The following is a 20,825-nucleotide window of genomic DNA, read 5'->3' on the forward strand; positions in this document are numbered from 1 at the left end:
TGATAACATTTTTTCTTAAAAATTGCGAAAACGTTTTCACTTCTGTCGGCAGTCCTCGTGACTGCTTTAAAATTTTTTTATTAACTGCATCACTGGTTGCCCAACAAGCAGGATTCGATCATAGGGAGTTGACTTGTAGCTTATACATCAGGCGTAAGGAGACAAGTATTGAATTTAGTGTGATCTTGTGGTGGCGTCCGTTTTGAAAATATTACAATATTGGGTACTGCATATTGTATTGTCTCCAGAACTAAAGGTGTATGCAAAATTTTTAGCAAAATCGGTTAGGAGGAACTGGTTCTAATTCCGCTTGCAATATTTGACCTAAGGGATCGTCCATTAATCACGTGAGGCTCGAAAAAGGGGGGGGGGGGGGTCGGGAAAAATCACGAAATATCACAAGGGGGAGGGGGGGGGTGTAGAGAGATATCACGTGTACTTATTTTTTCGCCCGATTTCTACTAAACCGAAAAGCGTCGCGTGACCTAGACTCGCCGTAGACAGGCAACAATATCCCCGCCCACCGCAACATGAACCACCCGGCTCGGCTTGCCAGTCGCCAGTAAGACTGTGATTTTGGCGCCGAATACATGCGTAAATCACATATAAGCCTTTCCTTTATTATGTTTATGCCAGTGAGAATAAACCTGCAACCTTAATATGTGTCTGGACATTTTTATCACTGTGCTTAATTTTCCAGAATTAAATTAGATTATACCTATATTTAAAGATGATATTCTGAAATTATTAAAAATATTTTGTAATAAAAAAATACACGTGATTTATTGGGGGGGGGGGGGGGAAGTCTAAAACCTCACCACAAATCACTAGGAGGGAGGGGGGTTGAAAATTTGCTAAAAAAACATCACGTGATTAATGGACGACCCCTAAGCAAACTAACAAACATTGCAAGTTAAATAAAAGCTTGTAAAAAAGACATTGTCTACGAGGTCCCAACCATAGGAATCCAGGGACGGAAACTCCCGAACAGGGCCGATTCCTCACGATTGGCAAGCCACCAAAAAGTCGTAGTCCCAGAAGAAATATATTGCACTTGTATGCCCTATTATATAATTATAATATTAAATAACATAGCAAAATGTTTTAAAAATATTAGACTGAATGAAGTTTGAAAAATTCAACAAATACCATTAATAATCTTTATTGCAAAGCTTTAATACAGATAACACTTTGAGGTGAGTGTTACATAGGGTTCAAAAGATTAAAACAACCTACTACCAAAATATTCTCAATCCTTTTAAGTAAAAAAAACAATAAATCTTAAAACAAAGTCACACTAATGCTGCAGTGAAAATCAAAACACGAAGTGAATGCTGCTGACGTAATGTTTGTACACTTTCCAAATAAACATATTGTTATGACTGAAAAAAAACTTACCTTTTAATTTATTGTTTTAGGGGAGCAGAATGCCCATCATATTATTACTACATGTTTTTTTAATGTTTTATATTTAGGTAAATTTTAATGTCGCGAAAGGTCACCACTTAAAACATTGTTACAATGGAGGAAAATAGTTGAAAAATTACTGTCATAACCCCTTGTGAACATTTTTTCGTCGTAGGAAACTTATATTGATAAAAAATGTTGAATAAAATGGTTTATTTTTCATAATTAGTAGCCCATTATTATTGGCAATTTTCGACTGTTTTTGCTATGGTTCCAACATTATTATAGAACAGATACATGGAAATCTTGTTAAACGTAGAAAACATTCTCTATCTAAATAACTAAACATTCTTTCATATAAAATAGTTTGTAAGTGAAGAACACATGTTTATGTAAGGCAAGAACCCCGGATCTCCCGTCGTGTGAGTCGGGCTCGTACTAACCCGGTTTAATTTATTTTAATAACTGTATAGACAACAAGATGACCCTTAATTTTTCCCCAGAAACTAAGTATTCTCAACAAAAGCGTAAGGAACTTTACCCAAAAAAAAACCTACACATTGTAGACAAGAAAACACTGCTTACCACATTCCCTAACTTCCCACAGTAAATTACGAGTGTCCTGTTTTGCTAACAAAAAATCACTATTTTAAATTCAAATGTACTAGTACTTATACATAGATATTTGTATTAAATATTTTAATTTTCTCCTGGTTTCCAAAGGAAAAAGATTTCGTACATAGGTTTGAAATATGATTTTATTGTTAAACACTCCATACAAAAGCATAACTTATTAACTAAGAGAATTTTACAAGCTTATAAACTCAAAAAAAAAAAAAAAATGCAGTATTTAGATTTTTTAAATTAATACAAAATATACTTATTTTAAAACATATTTAAACATTTTCGTATGTATTGTTATTAAACAGTTTGTTATTATCTATTTTCAGAGAATAGTACAAAAATATTACAAATTGAAAAATAATTTTAATGATGAAAATTCTTAGCAATTCTTTAGGAATTATAAATTTTAAAATGAATGTTAGGAAAAGTATTACTTGAAAAGTGGTCATAAGTGGTACACTCTCTGTTCACTATCAGTTCTGACCAGAAATTAGGTCACCTATGATTTTTTAGTAATTAAATCAGTAAGTTGATGGTTTCAGTTTCAGAACGTTAATTTATGGTAATTAAAATAAAGCCAATTATAGCGAGAAAGAATTTTCTTTAATATTTTAATTTGGTATATATTTGAATGAATATTCATATATTATTTTAGAAAACTTGATTTATTCAGGGTGCAGTAGTTGAAAATCTAATATTACAAACGTTTTTAATATGACTTTTGTTGAGCTTGCATGAGGATAATTTTAAAGGTGTTTAACATTTATTGAAATAATTTTGAAGAAAATCTGTATCTAAAATCATCCGCTATTACTTGAAGAGGCTTCTATGGTTTTTCACTAGCAAATAGGTTGCAATAAGGTACCAGTAATAATTTACATCTTCGCCAGTATATTACCCATACATCCACCAAAGTGACTATCAGGATGTCACAATGATGACACTTAACCAGAATTAACTCATAGTATTAAGACTTGTTGGTACATCAGCAAGTTGCTTCATTACAGGCAAACTTTGGGGAAAAAAAGGGGGGGGGGGGGGGTTGTCAAGAGTCACAAGGACCGAATGATGGTCTAAGTGCGCTGCTAAAGTACAACTAAAATATACTTATTCAAGAGGTGGCGGAAGGTGCCAAACCCTCTTGCAAATATAATAAATAATTAAATAAAAACAATCTTACCCCGAAACAAATGTAAACATTAAAATGTACGATATTTTGATAGCATATAACCCTTTGAGAGCAGGCTTAAAGATGCAAATGTATGTTTATTCTCTCGAGGCCCAAGAGGTCATGTCCGATGACATGATTCGACCGCCTCAGCCAATCCGCGCGCCCCCAGTTGACGACATCCAGCGGGGAAAGGCTGCCGCACCTCGGGACGGGTGAGGTAACCTCCCCTCCACCTGTCTCAAACATCAGGGAACGCAGACTGCCCGCATATCCGGAGTGTACGACGCATTGCATACTCGGGCAGTCCTGATGATTATGTCTACAGAGATGCTCTTGTGACATCGTCACAGCATTTTTATGAATAATAATAAATTAATAACATTAATTTGTTTAGTTTAAGCAAAAAACTTGAACCTTAATATTTTTTTTCAGGTAAAAGAGTAGCATAGAGTAAGTAAGTTTGCTCAAGCCAATTTGTAAGTAAAAGAAACTGCTGCCAGATAAAATTTATAGGGTATTGCATGAAACATCATCAGACCGACTACTGAATAAGGACTGAAAATGTATTTCTTTGTTGCGACATGTCGATCTAATTCAAATCCAAGTAAAATGGACTTGATCAGGGGGGGTCTACATTTTATACTTTTGAATTGACGAAGGGGATAAAAGCACATGTAGATCATACGCTGATCGAGAAAGTATAAGGAAGACGGCAGCATATACGGAAAGACTTCAAAGTCAGTGCCGCAACACCGAAGGCTGCTTATTCCGAATTATATTTCTTGATATTCACCAACGGTTTTAGCTCCCCCTCAAACAAATCAATCCTCATGAAATGCAATGTTTATCTCCAGGTTTTCCATTGCTGCTCTTAAAACTTATGTGTCAAAATTTATACAAGAGCAAGAAAATAGGTAATAGAATAAAATTTATGCTTCGAAAATGGCTTCAAAGATAACAAACGGAAATGCAATAAACTATATTGTAAAGTTATTCACATGATGAGTTTATTATTCTGTCACTTCGTTGATTCTAGCTATCCTATTGCTATGTGCATTTCCCTGAAGCAGTATCAGACAGGTCGCGGGATTTACTTTAATACTTTGTCTCGTAGTTGTGGCTGGCTACTGTAATTAGCGTTGTTAGAGTTGTTCGCAATAGTCACTGCTCCGGAAACAGGGGCGTATCCAAACCAGTTGCTGAAGATGCCTCCACCTCCCGGGTAGTTGTCCGCGAAGTACAACATCACCGGCTTCAAGAACTCGACGAGCTCCGGTATTGTGAACTTGAGGATCCTGCCGTGCGTTGCTGGACGGTTGCTGGCGTGGTTGGAGGAGTCGCGACGCACTGCACTGGCCTCTTCGAGCTCGCCGTCGACTCGCAGTGAGTCGGTCGCGTGTCCGGCGGGAGGGGCGGCGAGGACTGCGTCGCTCTGTCGCGCCCCGGCGCAGCTCACCAGGTCACCGAACACCGCGAACAAAGCCTGGACACACACCGTTAGAAAGTACAGTTAATTCACGGACTTTTCAACGAATCATCAATCTAAAATAAACGAAGAGTTTTTTGACGTGACAACGTCTAATAAATCGATGAACGCCGGCTGAACGCACGAAAAAGTGTCCCGTAACGCACATTGTCCCGTTACGCTCATTGCACGCTTGCGCCGCATCTATATATCTTCCACTCGATTGGAACAACCATCGATTTGACTTTTTAGAGGCACATTAAACTTGAAACACTCCCATTCCTTTCCTACTTTTCCTATCATCGTCCTGTCCTTAACAGAATAACACAGATTGGAAGAAGTTAAATAGAAAACATGTATAAAAGTTATTGTTAAAATGATCTCTTCGTTAAAGTAATAAACATATTTGATTTAATGAGTGCAAATAAAAGTAAATTTATCAATTAAATTGTAGATTTCATTTCACTCCTTCTTTGTATCCATACAAAATAGTAATAATTCAATAAAAATGATTCAATTTTATTCATAAAAGTATGAAATCATTTCATCAATGTTTTGTTATGACGTTGTCACGTTAAACTATCTTCCGTAAACCGACTTTACAGACAACCAACTTTTTTTTTTTTAAATTTTAAGTAAACGAATCTTCGTAGAAACTACGCCGTATTTTGATTTACGAGTTGTATGTTTCATTCTAAACAAAGGTAAAGAAGAGTGTTCTTAACAAGTTTTTGAAAGATGTGTTAATACACCAAATAATATTCTTTTGGATTAATGTTCAAAGAAAGTGAACTCAGTGTCTCTAAATGTACGAATATAACAGTAAATTTACGAAGATCCCTGGATAATTTTCGCGGGTGTGCGGGAATAAGGAGATAAGTCAAATTTTTTGAAATAAAGGTTTTTTTATAGTATGGAATAAAAGAGAACAAGCTCTACAAAATGGTCAAATGGGTTTAGCACCCTTGTGTGTTATTCTATGGCACTGAACTTTTGGAGTTACATCACAAACTGACAGTTTTCGAGCGTGAAAAAGGGGATAAGTCATTTACAATGACATTTTGACATATCCCCTTTTTCCCGCGCACCCGCGATTTAACCAGTGTTCTTCGTAAAGGTGAGAATGTTTAACAGTGTATACTAATTCCTTGAAAGTGTTTAGTCTGAACTGCATTACCAATATAAGAAATTTTTGTTATTCTGAACTGCAAATTTAAATTATAATATTTTTCTCACATTATTAAACTGGTCTGAGAAGTGAACATCTATTGGATAAAAGGCAAAAAGCTGTTGCTGATTTCTCTAGGATATTGCATACATTTAAAACCAGCAGCGGATCAGATGAAAAAAGGGACCCCTTCTATTTTGTTTGAAACTCACAAGGGCAAAATGACGTTTTCTGGGAAAATTGGGACAACTCTGGCTCCTTCATGAGCTCCCGGATCTACCACTGATCCGGACCGCAAAGTTCTGGGCGCTAATATCCCGGATAAATCATGGATGTGATATTAACGTTTATGTCACGGGTTCACGTCGTAAGGTTATGCAAAAAAAGACTCAAAATAACAGGATATGCATTTAGTTGGTTAGTTTCTGAATGCCCTTCTGAGCGGTACTAAATTTGTTTCGTTTTCTTAGCCAATGTGGAAATATGCAGTAAACTAGTTTATTCAATATAAAAATATTGAGATAAAAATTCAGATTCTGACAATAGTGACCTTACTCATTTTTTAAAAAAAATTCACGTACAAATGAAATGACATGTAATAAATATATCACAGAATCATACGTTAAAAAATGGGGGAGTAATATTTGACTCAGAAGGATCGTGTGAAAATGCAAGTAATCGAGATAAATATTTTTTGGAATCATTTGATAAAAAAAATTCGTATAAACTAAAGCCACCGATTATTTATAAAGAGACATGGAACGGAAAGCTATAAAATAATGTTTTACGTAAGGTTAATTCAAAATATCCATAAACACGTGAAATGTTTTTGAAAGGAGTAGAATTTAATCCAGGAAGAAATAAATCAGTGAGAAAATCCAGAAGAAAAACGAAAAAAAGGACTAAAAATAAGCTATAGAAGCTGCAGAATAAAGAAGACTTCAACAAGGATTTTTAATCAAATATGTGGTAGCTATAATAGAACAAAGATCATTGTTATAGGCTCTATGAATGATATGAAAAAAATACAGAAAATAAGAAAACTATGCAATAAAGACATTTATCACGTTTATTTGGTATCCTAATATAAATAAACACCCATGTTGTATGGGAAATATAAAAGTCACACGTTCTAGTGGGTAATCTAAATCAGTGGCGATGACATGGAAAAGGGCTTATAACATTCAGCGGCGTTTAAACACTTGAAAAAAAAAAAAACATTAAAACTTACTCTCACTTACTCTTTTTTCAATGGTGCGAATAAAACACAAATTTTTTTAAATAGTGAGCAGCAGATCTATGAAATAGGGCCGTGGTTCATAGATATTTTACTCTGTATTCCGTGTGATTTTCGGACAGGATAGCCTGATTCATCCTAACTTGTAACTTCAGTTAAATACGCGTATTCTATCGGGGTTTCGAAACCAAGTGTCTCCACGTCACACACTGAGGAGTAAGCGATTAAGTTATAGAAGACGTTATAAAGTTATAAAGGGCATATTTATCTATGCATTCAGACCATCATGCTATAATTATATGATTAAAGAATAATTTACCTAAGCGTTAACATTCTTGTAACAGATAAACCAATATAAAATTTTGTATGATTGGCTTGTTAAAGGAAAGGTCACCAACGTTTCGGTACACAATACAACCGCCATCTTCAGGGTAGCAGCCCCCTACAGTAGGACACTGTTACCCTTAAGATGGCTTTTGTAATGGCAAATAAACACCGGCTAGAACCCACAAGCCAAGAAACCTGACAATGATTGCTCAATCCTGCGATAATTTTCATGATAGCTATTTATAGTAAAATAATCATCATTCCTTTTTTGGCCAGCCTAATACCGTTAATTGGCTGCTACCACGCTTATTCACAGAGCATCAAAGTCGTCCTGTACACTGTCATTGTTTTTTGTAAATGGAACAGAAATATTCGAGTTAAATTAAAGAAATTTGCTAATTTTTACATTCACTTGAAAAAAAACTGTATCACTACAAAATAATGTTCGCGGCGATATTGGTTTTTATTCTCAACCGGACATTTATGTTTCTTGTTGTCCCAGTACTTCCAATAGTTTAAGTAATTTATAAACCGTTCTCTGAATAGCTTTCTAGTATTAACTGAGCACATTAACAAGCATAATCAAACAAAATAAGGCCAAATTATTGAATATTTGGTTATCTTTTCCAGATTAAAAAAATACGCTTGAATGAAACTTCAATTAAAATATAAAAGTATGCACCAATTTTCGTTAGAAATGATCAGTATTATCTCAAAAAACGTATTTAATATATGCATAAAAAGGGGGGTTGTCTGTAAAGTCGGTTTACGGACGATAATTTTACGTGATAACGTCATATAAAATGTTATAAGTTGCTGCTTTTAGAAAGCCCGCCTTAACCTGTTTGATATTATAGAAGATTTTCTCGCGCGGTGGTTGGCCGGTTCTTGCACGCTCGGCTCAGGCGGAACGTGACAATGAGTCATGCTTTTTCGTGCGTGCAGCCGGCGTTCATCGATTTATATAAGACGTTATCACGTCAATATAGCCATGTGTTGTATTGCAAACTATTTGTTGTAAATCTGGTTTGTTGAAGTACAGAAATGTACTCACCAAGCACAGGCACAGGCACAGGCACGACTCCATGATGACGGGCCTCGCTGGGAGCACTGCGGGAGGGCGGGAGCTCGCGTCATATATACGCAGGTCCACGCGCACAATCGCAAACCCGTCCGGCGGGCCCGGGCCGCGACGAATACACGCGCGTGTGTGTGATGCGGGCCGCGTTTGTCACGCGCGCCTCGTTTGGCAATCACGCGGCGAATTGCGAACTGAGGTTATATAACCGAGCCCTCGAGAGCAGATATCAGGGAAGTACCAGCTGGAGCGTTAGCGGTCACAAGTGCCCGCCTTTCACCTCCCTCAGAGGATTTTCACATACCGATATGGCTGACGTGTTTACATTTTTATCAGCTGTTCTAGCCTGTTTTGATTAACGTCAGCAGTTAAACTGTTCGGAAGAAAGCTAGATAAAATCATTACTGTTTAATGTGTTCATTTGTATAAAAAGTTAGAAATATAGGTACCTACATAATATTTTTATATGTCGAAATGAAACACAGACTAGAACAAACTGAAAATAAAATTAAAATAATATATTTGGTATGCTTACTTGTGGAAACATATTATCCCAGTCATTTGAGGTTCTGCTTAATCTCTTCTTTGCGTGTATGAATGCATTGAAATGATACGGCTGGACGACATAAACATATATTTAAGTTCTTTTTTTGCTTAATGTAGGCTCTCACACAAGTACTTAGTAGGTATATATTGAAGGCTCTTGCAACAGGCTCAAGGATGAGGATTGAGAATTGTCGACAACATATTGAATTATGATGTCACGGTGGCTATATTGGTGTAAAATTACCTAAGAAAGACACAATTTCCTAGAAATTTCCCTATTTCGAGAAAAAAATTCCCGTATTGAGGGAACAATCCCGTTTTCCCCTCAAAAATTAAAAAAAAAATATATGTGAAATAAGAAAAAGCTGAAACACATTTGCCTTAGAAAAAATGAAAATACTCCAATGAGACTTAAATTCCCCATTTTAAAGCCTCCAATAAGCCTCGGGTGGGAAGCTTCAACCTTGATCTTGACCGTAAAATAGAAATTATTTTATTTTTAAACAAAAAATTATGAAAAAACTAAAAAAAATTGTTTACTTTAAAAGTTTAGTTATCGTTACACTCAACATCTTGGATTCTTGTACAATACACTTTTAGTTACGCCCGCCATATTGGATTATAGAATGCTGCACTGTTCGTTACGCATGCCATCTTGGTTGTTTATGCCTTCGTTGTAATTTTCGTTACGGCTGTCATCTTGGATTCTAAAAACGTTGCAATTTCGTTATGGCCACCATCTGAAATATCAGTGATTATTTATCTAGAATTTAAGGGAAAAAAATTAAATTTATATAAAAAATTAATTAAAAAATTATAATCAAAAAAGTATTCTAAGGTGTTTGGTTCGAAACCAGCGAGATTATTCTGTAAAAAATGGTGACGGATACTTCCATCGTGGAAGCCACCGGCAGACTGACCTCACACCACTAATGCAAACGCGGATATTACGTCAGCCAATAGGAAGTCATGGCGTGCATCTTGTTTCTGTCGGCTGGAGGCTGCCATATTATTTTCGTCTGTTAGATTAGGCTGCCGCCACATTAGTATAGTTTTTACTCGCTAGAGTGTCCTTATTGCTTAGGGCAAGCTTGGAGTTGGGGTTCCCTAGCCTCGTGAAAAGCTGACGCAGTGAGCGGCGAAACAGCTCCGGTTCACTAGCCTGGAAAGCTGGGAGAGGTTGGATAGGCCTCGACCGAACCACGGGTATTCTGGGTGTTTCGAGGGAGGGAGATCGGCATGCTGCGCCAGTAGCGCTGAGTCCAAGGGCTTGGGACGCAGCTGACTGTCTGGTTAGCCGATCTCTGATTGCGTGTAGCGGCGTGATCCGTCACCCACGCCCGTGGGGGCCCCGGGGCTTGTAATAGGCGCCGGGTAAACACCCTGTTTGGATGGTATGTAATACCACAAACAAAATAACTCGGAATACAAAGGGACACAGAAAACCCCGGAGGACTAAAGCTAAGAGGGGTCCACGAGCTTCTTTCTTTCTTCGCTAGAGTGTAATATTCATTTATTACTGAGGCGTCCGCCAACTTTAATCTGGCACCATCTTTGAAATGTGTAATTTTTAAGCTAGAAATTCGGAAAAAATTATAAGTTTCGTTAAAAACAAATCACTTATTAAAACAATGATTGATTCAATTGCCTTGGTTTGATCCCTGACTGATGCAAAATATAGAATTTAATTCAAAATACTATGAAAATGACAGGTTCAAGAAGTAAAACAAAAAAAAAATTAAAAAAATGGATGCGTGTACTTATGTACGCGCGTGAGAAGTTATACTTCTTTGGCATCATTCAAAAATAGTTTTTAATTGCATGCAAATAATTAATTACAATATAATAATAATAAAGTTCATTTTAAATTTAAGAAATTATATAAATACAATTTAGAGAATAATAAATATATATTACATAATTTGTTCTAAATATTATAAGATTCTTAATTTTAAATATTTATTATTGATTATTTAATATATTAAAAGAAAATAAATAAATTTTATAATAAATTAAAATTTTAATTTACGATTATTCATTTTTTAAATATTTATTGTTTTCTTAATTTAATATTTACTTTACATTTTTATCAAAAAGTTTTCATTAAATTTGTTCTTTTATTTTTATAAATGTTTATTATGTATGAAAATTAAAAAATAAATATAAAAAATTAATATTTTGATTTTATGTTCGATTTTAATTTTAACACAATTTTTTTATTAAATGTTTTATTAAATTTATTATTTATTTTGTAAATATTAAATAACCAATAATAAATATTTAACATTAATAATTTAATAATATTTAGTATTAATTATATTAAATAATATTTTAATTTATATCAATAAATAATACATACGGATAGTTAACATTAATTATATTGGACCACTTGAAAAAGTATATAAGTACAATTATTGTAACTGATATTTACGAATAGTAAATAATATTAATCAAAATATTCAATTTAAATCACTAATGAATATAATTTATTAGCATATACATAATTCGCACTTGTATGAAACTAAAACACGTGTTGTGAATGTAAAAACTAGAAACGTGTGGATAAATATTATAAATATTAAAACAGTGATCAGAGGCGACGAGCGTGCCAACATGCGCGACTAATAGGGCCTAGAGGTTCTATTTATATTTTGTTGGTAGCTCTTTTTCGAGACTTAATGAGCGGTTTAGCGGACAGATTCAACCTGTTAATTTTGTGTTACAGTAATGCGCGCGCATCTTAAAATTTCACTCTCATCATTTTTTCATAACGCGCCTAAAGAAGTATAACTGCAAAAAAAGTAAAAAAAAATCTACTGCCGAGTTTTAAACCACGGTCCTTTAGCATATTGACCGCGCAGCATAACCACTGCTTTGAAAGAAGGTTACGAATAAATGGTGTATTATGTTTGATGTAATACCAAAATAATGTTGTTTTAACCTTGGAATTTACTCTTTTCTGTTTACCAAAATAAATTCCATGGTAATTTCACTATCATAAAGTTTCATTTGGCACACCAATACGTTTTTGGTATGTCCCCTAATGTGGGTTTATGTTCATACACGTGGGTCTGCCATCATCCCGTGAAAATGTCGTTACATGGTGCGCACGCAGCTTCAACCTGTTAATTTTGTGTTACAGTGATACGCGCGCATCTTAAAATTTCACTCTCATCATTTTTTTCATAACGCGCCTAAAGAAATATAACTTCAAAAATGTATTACTTAATTTCTACTCTTCTATAGCAACACTTGTGAAAGTTAGAAATCTTATAAACATTGAGATCTGCATTGGCGTGAACTGACCGATTCCCAGCTAAAATCGGTTTATTGAAGAAAGAGAATTGCCAATTCCTTTACTCACATAGTCTTCCTTTTCCCGATATCATTTCTCAATACCCTATTTAACCGACTACTTTACATCGTCAGAATTTTAAATTGTAGCAGCCGAAGTCTTGAAAGCGCACTTCTTTTTATCCTCTATGGATACGGTTTACCATAGACGCAGTCCATCTACAAGTTATATTTTAAAGGTCCGTATGTAGCTACTTGATCAGTAAGCTGATTGATAATGTTCTGCCTGATATCGTCAAGAAAAGTGCAAATGTCTTTCGACTCACTAAACGTATTTAGATAATAGCAGTCCTTAAAAATTCCATGAAATAAGGATTTCACCAAAAGAATCCGAAGAATAATTTCGCAATAATGATCTGGAAAGGAGCATATATAAAGACGAATATCATGAAAAAATCAACATTCTCATCAATCTCTTCACTGAACTAGCAGTACATAATGAAGGTTTAAAAAAGCTAGAAAGTGGTCTGAACTTTTATTATGTGTATTGGGACGACCCAAGTGAAATGATTGATATTCTTAGAGGTTCTACATGCTTCACTCAGTGCAGGAAACTATTCGCACATTACCGAAATAGTCTCCATAGTCGAAGAACTCAGGGAAACCGGCTACACACATTGCGTCGAAGCGGAATCGCTCGTGAACTTCACGCTCCTGCAAGACGAAAATACCTTCGGTGCTAAGTCGTAGTTCATGGACTTTATGATTTACTCCAGTGGACCTTGTTGAGATAATACTATATTCCCGAATGAATAAAGGATTCAAGTACATGTTAACGGTCATCGATGTGTATAGCAAGTTCGCTTGGGCCAGACATGTGGAATCTAAGAATGCAATCGACATAACCAAGGCTATGACAAACATTTTGAGCGATGGGCATGTACCGTCCCACCTGCAAACAGATCTCGGCAAAGGATTATACGATGCCACTTTCAAGGCTTTGATGAAGAAGTTTGGCATTAAACACTACTACATTTTCGAAAGGTTTAACAGAACTTTGCACACCAAGATGTGGTGACAGTTCACAGCTAATTGAAATTACAAGTGGCTGGATATCTTGACGAAACTAATAAGTTAATACAATTTCACAGTGCATTCTACCACGAAAATGAAGCCTTAAGACTTAAAGGATGATCACTTTCTCTAAACAGAGTTTTCCAACAAGAAAAAAAAAAAAGATCCACGAAAGCCTATAGCTAGTGTCGGTGAAATTGTGTGGATCTCCAAGTAAAAAGGCATCTTCGAGAATGGTTTCACTGTGAAATGGAGTTCCGAACTTTTCCACGTGACTCACATACTTAAATCGGAGCCTACTATCTCGAAGATTTGCACCACAAGCCTATTCGTAGCGGCTTCTATGCCAAAGATATTCAGCCTGCGATGTATCCTGATATGTACTTGGTGGAGAAGATTCTCAAACAAAGATATAGACGATCCTAAGTCAAGTGATGAGGCTTCCCACGTCGCTTTAATTCATGGGTAACAGATGTAGAAATCGAGAAATACTAGTAATTTATTTGTTCTTGTAATAGAGTAGAAATTGTGAATAAAATAATTTATTTGTAATTTTGTTTTATTTCTCGAACCTGTAATTTTTAATAATTTTAATTTAATTATATTTTTATCATACAGTAAGGATCCGACCAAGGAAAGGAATCTATCTATTTAATAAGTGGTTTTTTTGATGATTTTTTTAAATTTTTTTACGAATATCTAGGTTAATTATTAAGAATTCCCAAGATGTCAGTGAAGAAAATAATGCGGGCACCCAGGCAATAAATAATTACTGCACTTTAGTGGGTAAAAATTTAACTAATATGGTGGTAGCACTCTAGCAGACTAAAACAATATGATTCCAGCAGATGAAAAAAAGATGGCTACCATGACATAATGGCTGACATAAATTCTGTCCTGGCATAAATGATGGGAGGTCAGTCTACCGGTGGCTTCCGTGGAAGAAGGATCCATCACCATTTTTAATCGAATAACCTCGCCAGCTCCAAACCCAGTACTTTTAAAAGAGAATTATTATTAAAATTCAATAAATTATTTTTTATAAAAAATGTTCAGATTCTTCACAATTTTATAGCTTAAAAATTACAGAATTTTAAGATGGTGGTTGTAACAAAAAGTTAAATTTACTAGAATACAAGATAGTGAAACATTTTAGATTTCAAGTTGGCGGCAGAGGTAATGCCTAGAACTTCCAAGATGGCCGCCACGATGTCTTAATCCAATATGGCGACCATAAGGAAAAGTGCAATGGTGATGTCACAAATCTAAATGGTCGCCATGATGTCATAGCGGTCGGTCATTAAACCCATCCTCAATCTTGACCCTGGACCCTGTGCCAGAACCTACATTCCTATACTACATATATATAAAAAAGAGAATTAATAGTTTTATTTAGTTAGTACATGTTTATTTAATGGTTTATAAATGTTTAAAACCAAATTTATTTTCAATATTTGCATGAATTTAGAGCATTTTATCAAGTGTTTATATAGTTTAGAATTAACTGTTACTATATAGCCTTTGTCGCACAACTCTGTTTTTAGGATATCACATATTAATCTTGAAATAAATCCTGGAAACCTGAGTTTTTTAAGGGATTTGGGAAAACCAAACTTTAAAATTGTTTTAAATGATATCCTTCAAAAAATAAATTTACAACGAAGGCTACATACAGATGGTTAGTTCAGAACTGTAAACAACATTAATGCGTGCCTTAATTTCATCCTAGGATTGAAATTAAAATTTTTTTATGACTTCTTAAAAATACTTAAATAAACATATTTTATTAGCAATTTAACATTATTATGTTGTGAATTACATATAAATTACAAGAAAAATCCATTTAATCATAAAATCCAAATCTCTTAAAGTTTTTGCAAGGGTGATATTTATACTGTCGTCTCTTAAGTTTATATATATATATATTTTTTTTTTGGAGTCGAAACTGTTTAAATTAGCATATTTGCCATTATGTTCAGATAAGAAATATTGTGAACAGATAAAAAAACTTTATAATGGAATTAAATTACAGGGTACAAGTCTAGATATAATAAAGTGTATTACCTAACCAACATAAAGTTCAATGATTTACGTGTAGAGGCAATGAGTTATATAATATGCGATTGAGTTTCGGCTTAAGGTTGTCATGCGTACAGACCTATCACACACCATGTGTTATTATATTCTGTGTAAGCTGTTGGGCGAAATACCGAATGTTTCCAAGGATCAAAATGAATCCCAGTCATTAAAGATTTATAGTTCTAGAAATATTTTACATTTTTTACCTGAATGCAAAACATATACAGGAAGATTGATCAGTTTTAAATTAACGATAGATATGCGTTAGTAAACTGAATAAATATGATTTAATATTAGTCAAAAAAATCGACAATATAACATAAAATATTCGTAAATGCATTTGTTTGACCATGAGAAATTTTCAAAAATTATTTTCGTTATTTCCTGGACAGAGTTCAAGGACACAATTTTAATTGTAACTAAATTACAACTACAGATATTATTTATGTTAAAACATTTAAAAACGTGGTTGACTCCTTGTGTTATGTATTTCATCATAAATAAAAATTTTTTGTGTAAGATTAAACAGTTAATTTGAACTTATGGATCATTTACTCCAATTCAAAAATAATTATTGTTAGATGCGCAAAAAAACACGAAACATATTTTTAACTCATCAAAACGCACTAAAATTGCTGTCAGTAACTATTTGCAGTGCTCGTCGTGGGTGGGTTGGATGACCGTTTAACCGCAAAACATTCTGATGCACTCAATGCCAAATAACGTTATTAAAACTGTAAGCTGGAGAAACATTAAATTTTGTTTTGTAGAGAATTTATTTTAAACCATGTAAGTTATAGGAACATATGTTGTTTTTCAACGAAAGCCATAAAACCAAGAAATAACGAAAATACCAATATATAAATGTTATCCAAAATATCGAAATAGATATTAGTACTTTATTTTAATAATGGTTAGGCTATTGGCCAGGAATATTATGTTTGTCATTGCTAACCATTATAATGGCCAACATATTGAAACAGTGGAAAAATTCGAAACGGTTATGTTCCAATATTCTTTTCAGTACATTCGAAATCTTAGCTCCAGCAGAGAAGTTTCTGCGCGAACGAATAACAGATAGTGACCACTAGATTTATATATGTCCACATAAATACATTTTACTTTTATATATTTTATTTAAAATGTCATACCTGAGATGTCTTCATCAAATAAAATACTATGATTTAGCATAAACAAATAACAACTCAACTGCTAGATTTAGTTTAAACTTTAAACTTCCCGTGAACATCAGAAAAAAATCACTGTTACTCATAAGACCCAAAAATGTACAGTTTTGTGGTGTAATTTTCGGTGATAGGTATATATATTTTTTTCACACTACGTTGTAGTCTTTACACATACGAATTTTCTTAGATTCAAAAAATTACTTTATCGAGAGATTCAATGTTGAGTAATATTTTTAACAAAAATAAGCTTACATCGTTTTACTTTTGTTTGTAAACACTATACGTCCCGACCTTCAGATATAAGGTATTTATTGAATCTTAAAGCCATGTTACGCTGTCCAACTCACTTCCAAAACCTTCCAATAGAATGATTTTAAAAAAAATGTTGGACGATTATGACGACACAGAAAACGTCACTAGCGCAGCCTTGTTTGTTTGACAAGTTTAAAGACTCAAGTTACCATACAATATTTTTTAAAAAGGACTGGTCCAAAAACATTTTAAATGTTTTATGGAATCAGCCAATCAGATTCGTGCCTAGCAAGTACGGAAATGTTTTAAGTTTACTTCTTGACACATGGAATTAAATAGGTTACAAAGATAAAATACAAAAAAATTATATTACGTCACATGTTAAGTAACTTAATTGTATAAAAGAAAGAGCATTAATTTGATATATTTCAATTTTTGAAAACTTAAAAAAAAAAACAATAATCATAACAATATTAAATTTCTCACCCAGCTCTGTGATGCATTATTTTAATTTTAAAATTAAATTAAAATTGAAAAATGTTATAGCTAGTTCAGTCGAATAATAAACTTTAATAGTGTGGCAGAATTTAAAACACGTCTGAGGTTATATGTCCAACCTTATTCGATGGAGAAACTGAAATTCATATTTCGTCTAAATATACCCCTTAAATGTTGTTATCAAAAATAGATAAAGAACTAAATTGGACAGTGTGAAAGGGCCTACCTGGATATGTTGTGTGTGTTTGAATTCTTGAAAGAAGATATTCATAAAGATGACAGTGGCATCAATTCAAGTGTATGGTTACTTCTACACGAGAAACAAGTTCACAATGTTTTCAGGATTTTTGTGTTCGTTGTTTGACAAGTAGATAGTCCAAATTTGCTCGGGGAGTCATTTTCACTGGGATCTATGCCAAAGCTGAAGCAAGATCCCTGTACAAAGTGAAGGTCATCTAAACTGGTCATCGTCACGCCTAATACCCCGACAAGAAAACTGAAATTTCCCTATTTTATGAATCACCATAGAGAGTTCACAATATACACTGCGATGTAAAATTAATATATTTTCATATATGGTGTTAAAATATCGAAAAAAATGTTTGGTACACGCATATAATGCATTCTGGGAAAAAAGGACCAGTTTCACTTCTCCACAACTCCTCAATTTGTTAAATCAATGGCTAACATAAACTCGTTAGACATATTTTTTTTCAAAGATATAAAAATAATGGCGTTTATTTAGGAACATTTTGAACCGCTCAATGATGAAGAACTACAGCTGCTAGTATAAAGATGATTTATTTGTAAAAATGACTAATTGGTTACGAATGTCCACGATTGTTTGGATTCAAAAATGATTTTATTTCTTCTTTCGTTGTAATGTTCTGGTCTTGCAGGTCTTTCCAAAAGTTGAAGTTTACCTCCATGTGTTTCAGAAGCTCAGGGAGGTGAACAAACCCTGAAACATACGGTTAAATAATAATAATGATCATATTTAGCAGGAAATAAGACTATTTTCAACGTCAAAAACACAAACACATCGGTGCGTGGCTGCAATGCGTGTTTAAGAATTAAGAATGATTAAGAATGTGTGAGTATGTTTGCATGTGAGCGAGTATGGAGTGCTCAAATATTAAAGTGTGCTATGATGCAAACGTACCAATTTCTGTACGTTTACAAAAAATTCCTTTTAAAACCAGTTGCCAAGAAATAGTTCACAATACTACAAGAAAGATATTGTAAAGTTGTACAACACATGAGTAGTATAGGAATGACGGTCCTGCGCCAGGCTGCAGTCTGTGGATTGTGATTGTCTGTCCGCCATCTTGGATTGTGACGTCACGGCGGCCATTTTTGACTCAAAATTCCTCAAAATTCCTCAAAAATGACTCAAAATGACTCAAAAATTCCCGTTTTAAGAAAAAAATTCCCGTTTTATTCCGTAAAAATCCCAGCAGCTAGAAATGTCCATATGTAGGCTTAAGCATCCATGTCTACAGCCTCAGAAAAGCCTCATCATGGATTATGACGTCACCGTTGCACTTTCCGTTACGCCCGCCATCTTGAAAATCTGCAATTTTTATGTTAGAAAATCGGGAAAATTTTTAAAAATCATTAAAAAATTATTTAATCGAATAAATAATAAAAATCTTAAAAACCACTGTTGCAGTTATCGTTACGGTCGCCATCTTGGATTATATAAATGTTGCATATTTCGTTATGCCCGCCATCTTGGTTGAGTATTTTGCCTTTGTTACACATTTCATAAATTCCGCCATATTGTATCCTATTAATGACGCTATTATCGTTATGGTCACCATCTTGAAATTTAGACGCCATCATGGAAATCCGTATTTTTTATGTTAGAAAATCGGTAAACATTCCAAAATTCATCAAAAAATTAACTTAATAGAGTTATGATTCATTATATTGATTCCCGTCCTTGGTTCGAAACTGGTGAGGGCAAAAAAAAAAAAAAAAAAAACATCAGTTCCTTCCTCCACAGAAGCCACCTACAGACTGACCTTCCACCACCAATAACAAGGTATTTACCATCAGCTGGTATGACAACATGTACGCCATCTTGTCTTCGTCCGCTGGAGACCGTCATCTTGTTTTCGTCTGCAAGAGTGTGCTGGCGACATGTTGATATAATTTTCTGTTCACTATACCTTTAACCTCGTCTGTTGACCTTGAACTTTGTCATTGACCTTGAACTTTGACCTTGGCCTTGAACTTTGACCTTGACCTTGAAATTTGACCTTGAAATTTGACCTTGACCTTGAAATTTGACCATGACCTTGTTATTTGACTTTGACCTTGACGACCATCATGGATCCGTCATTTTATGTTCAGTACATGCTACCAGGAGCTACCACATGCTAGTGGTCATTGCCGCCATCATGTTTTCGTCTGCTGGAGGACACCATCATGTGTGTACTCGTCTTACCATCATGCTAGTTTTATTCTAACCTGCTACAGTGCAGTAATCATTTATTATTACTGAGGTGCCCGCCATCTTGAAATTTGGGAGCCATCTTGAAATCATGTTATTATTTAGCTAGAAATGCGGGAAAAATTCCAAAAGTCTCCGATGAAATCAATTATTAATTTACAAATTAAATCGATGGATTCCTGTCCACGGTTCGATTCTTGACCAGTGACAGTTGTAACAAATTATTAAATAAATTTTATATTCTGTTTTCCATTACCTTTCGTGGTGTTTATTAATCATTCACTATACGAAAAACAACTCTAGTCAATATACCTGACAAACGAATTAATACAGTGCCGATTATCCTATTATGAAAGTCTAATTTTTCAATAATCTGAATAACCTATAAGCCGTTCATGTACAAAGCAACACATATAGATCAATCGCCTTCAGTCCATGAGACCGAGTCATGTCATTATCAGACGTATAGGCTAGTCATTTCAGGACCGCATGACCTTCGCCGTTAGCTAATTATATTCAATTAATCCATCGTGACATTTATATACATTCTAAAGGACCAAGTAACCTTGAAAAATATTTTAGTAACACCAAGAGGTTTTAAACCTGTAAATATTCAATCACTACATTTTGTACTACACGCAATCAACAAAAAGGAAGCACCGTCAACGAAAAGGCAGCACATTTGGAAGCACCGACAACGAAAATGCAGCACCGCCAACGAAAAGGAAGCACATTTGGAAGCACCGACAACGAAAAGGCAGCACCGCCAACGAAAAGGCAGCACCGCCAACGAAAAAGCAGCTCATTTGGAAGCACCGACATTTATAAGGCAGCACCGCCAACGAAAAAGCAGCACATTTGGAAGCACCGACAACTAAATGGCAGCACCGCCAACGAAAAGGCAGCACATTTGGAAGCACCGCCAACGAAAAGACAGCACATTTGGAAGCACCGACAACG

At 34.6% G+C, this 20,825-nt stretch overlaps 2 protein-coding genes across 2 annotated transcripts in view; both read right to left on the minus strand.

Moving 5' to 3' along the window:
- Window positions 1–2,143: 2,143 nt before the first annotated feature.
- LOC134535282 (uncharacterized) lies at window positions 2,144–8,505 on the minus strand. The gene is made up of 2 exons (XM_063374354.1): window positions 8,454–8,505; window positions 2,144–4,685 (listed from the first exon to the last, which is right to left on the minus strand). Exons 1-2 carry the CDS (start codon window positions 8,484–8,486, stop codon window positions 4,293–4,295), a joined length of 426 nt encoding a protein of 141 aa, XP_063230424.1. The 5' UTR covers window positions 8,487–8,505; the 3' UTR covers window positions 2,144–4,292.
- Window positions 8,506–18,189: 9,684 nt separating this feature from the next.
- LOC134535262 (3',5'-cyclic-AMP phosphodiesterase 4C-like) overlaps window positions 18,190–20,825 on the minus strand; it is a 128,623-nt gene continuing 125,987 nt past the window's right edge. The window contains exon 13 of the mRNA XM_063374334.1: window positions 18,190–18,368. Coding sequence (XP_063230404.1) covers window positions 18,232–18,368 — 137 coding nt within the window. The 3' untranslated portion in view covers window positions 18,190–18,231. The remainder of the gene's footprint in view (window positions 18,369–20,825) is intronic.

Source organism: Bacillus rossius, chromosome 8 (assembly GCF_032445375.1).
Source record: "Bacillus rossius redtenbacheri isolate Brsri chromosome 8, Brsri_v3, whole genome shotgun sequence".
NCBI classification, from domain to species: domain Eukaryota; kingdom Metazoa; phylum Arthropoda; class Insecta; order Phasmatodea; family Bacillidae; genus Bacillus; species Bacillus rossius.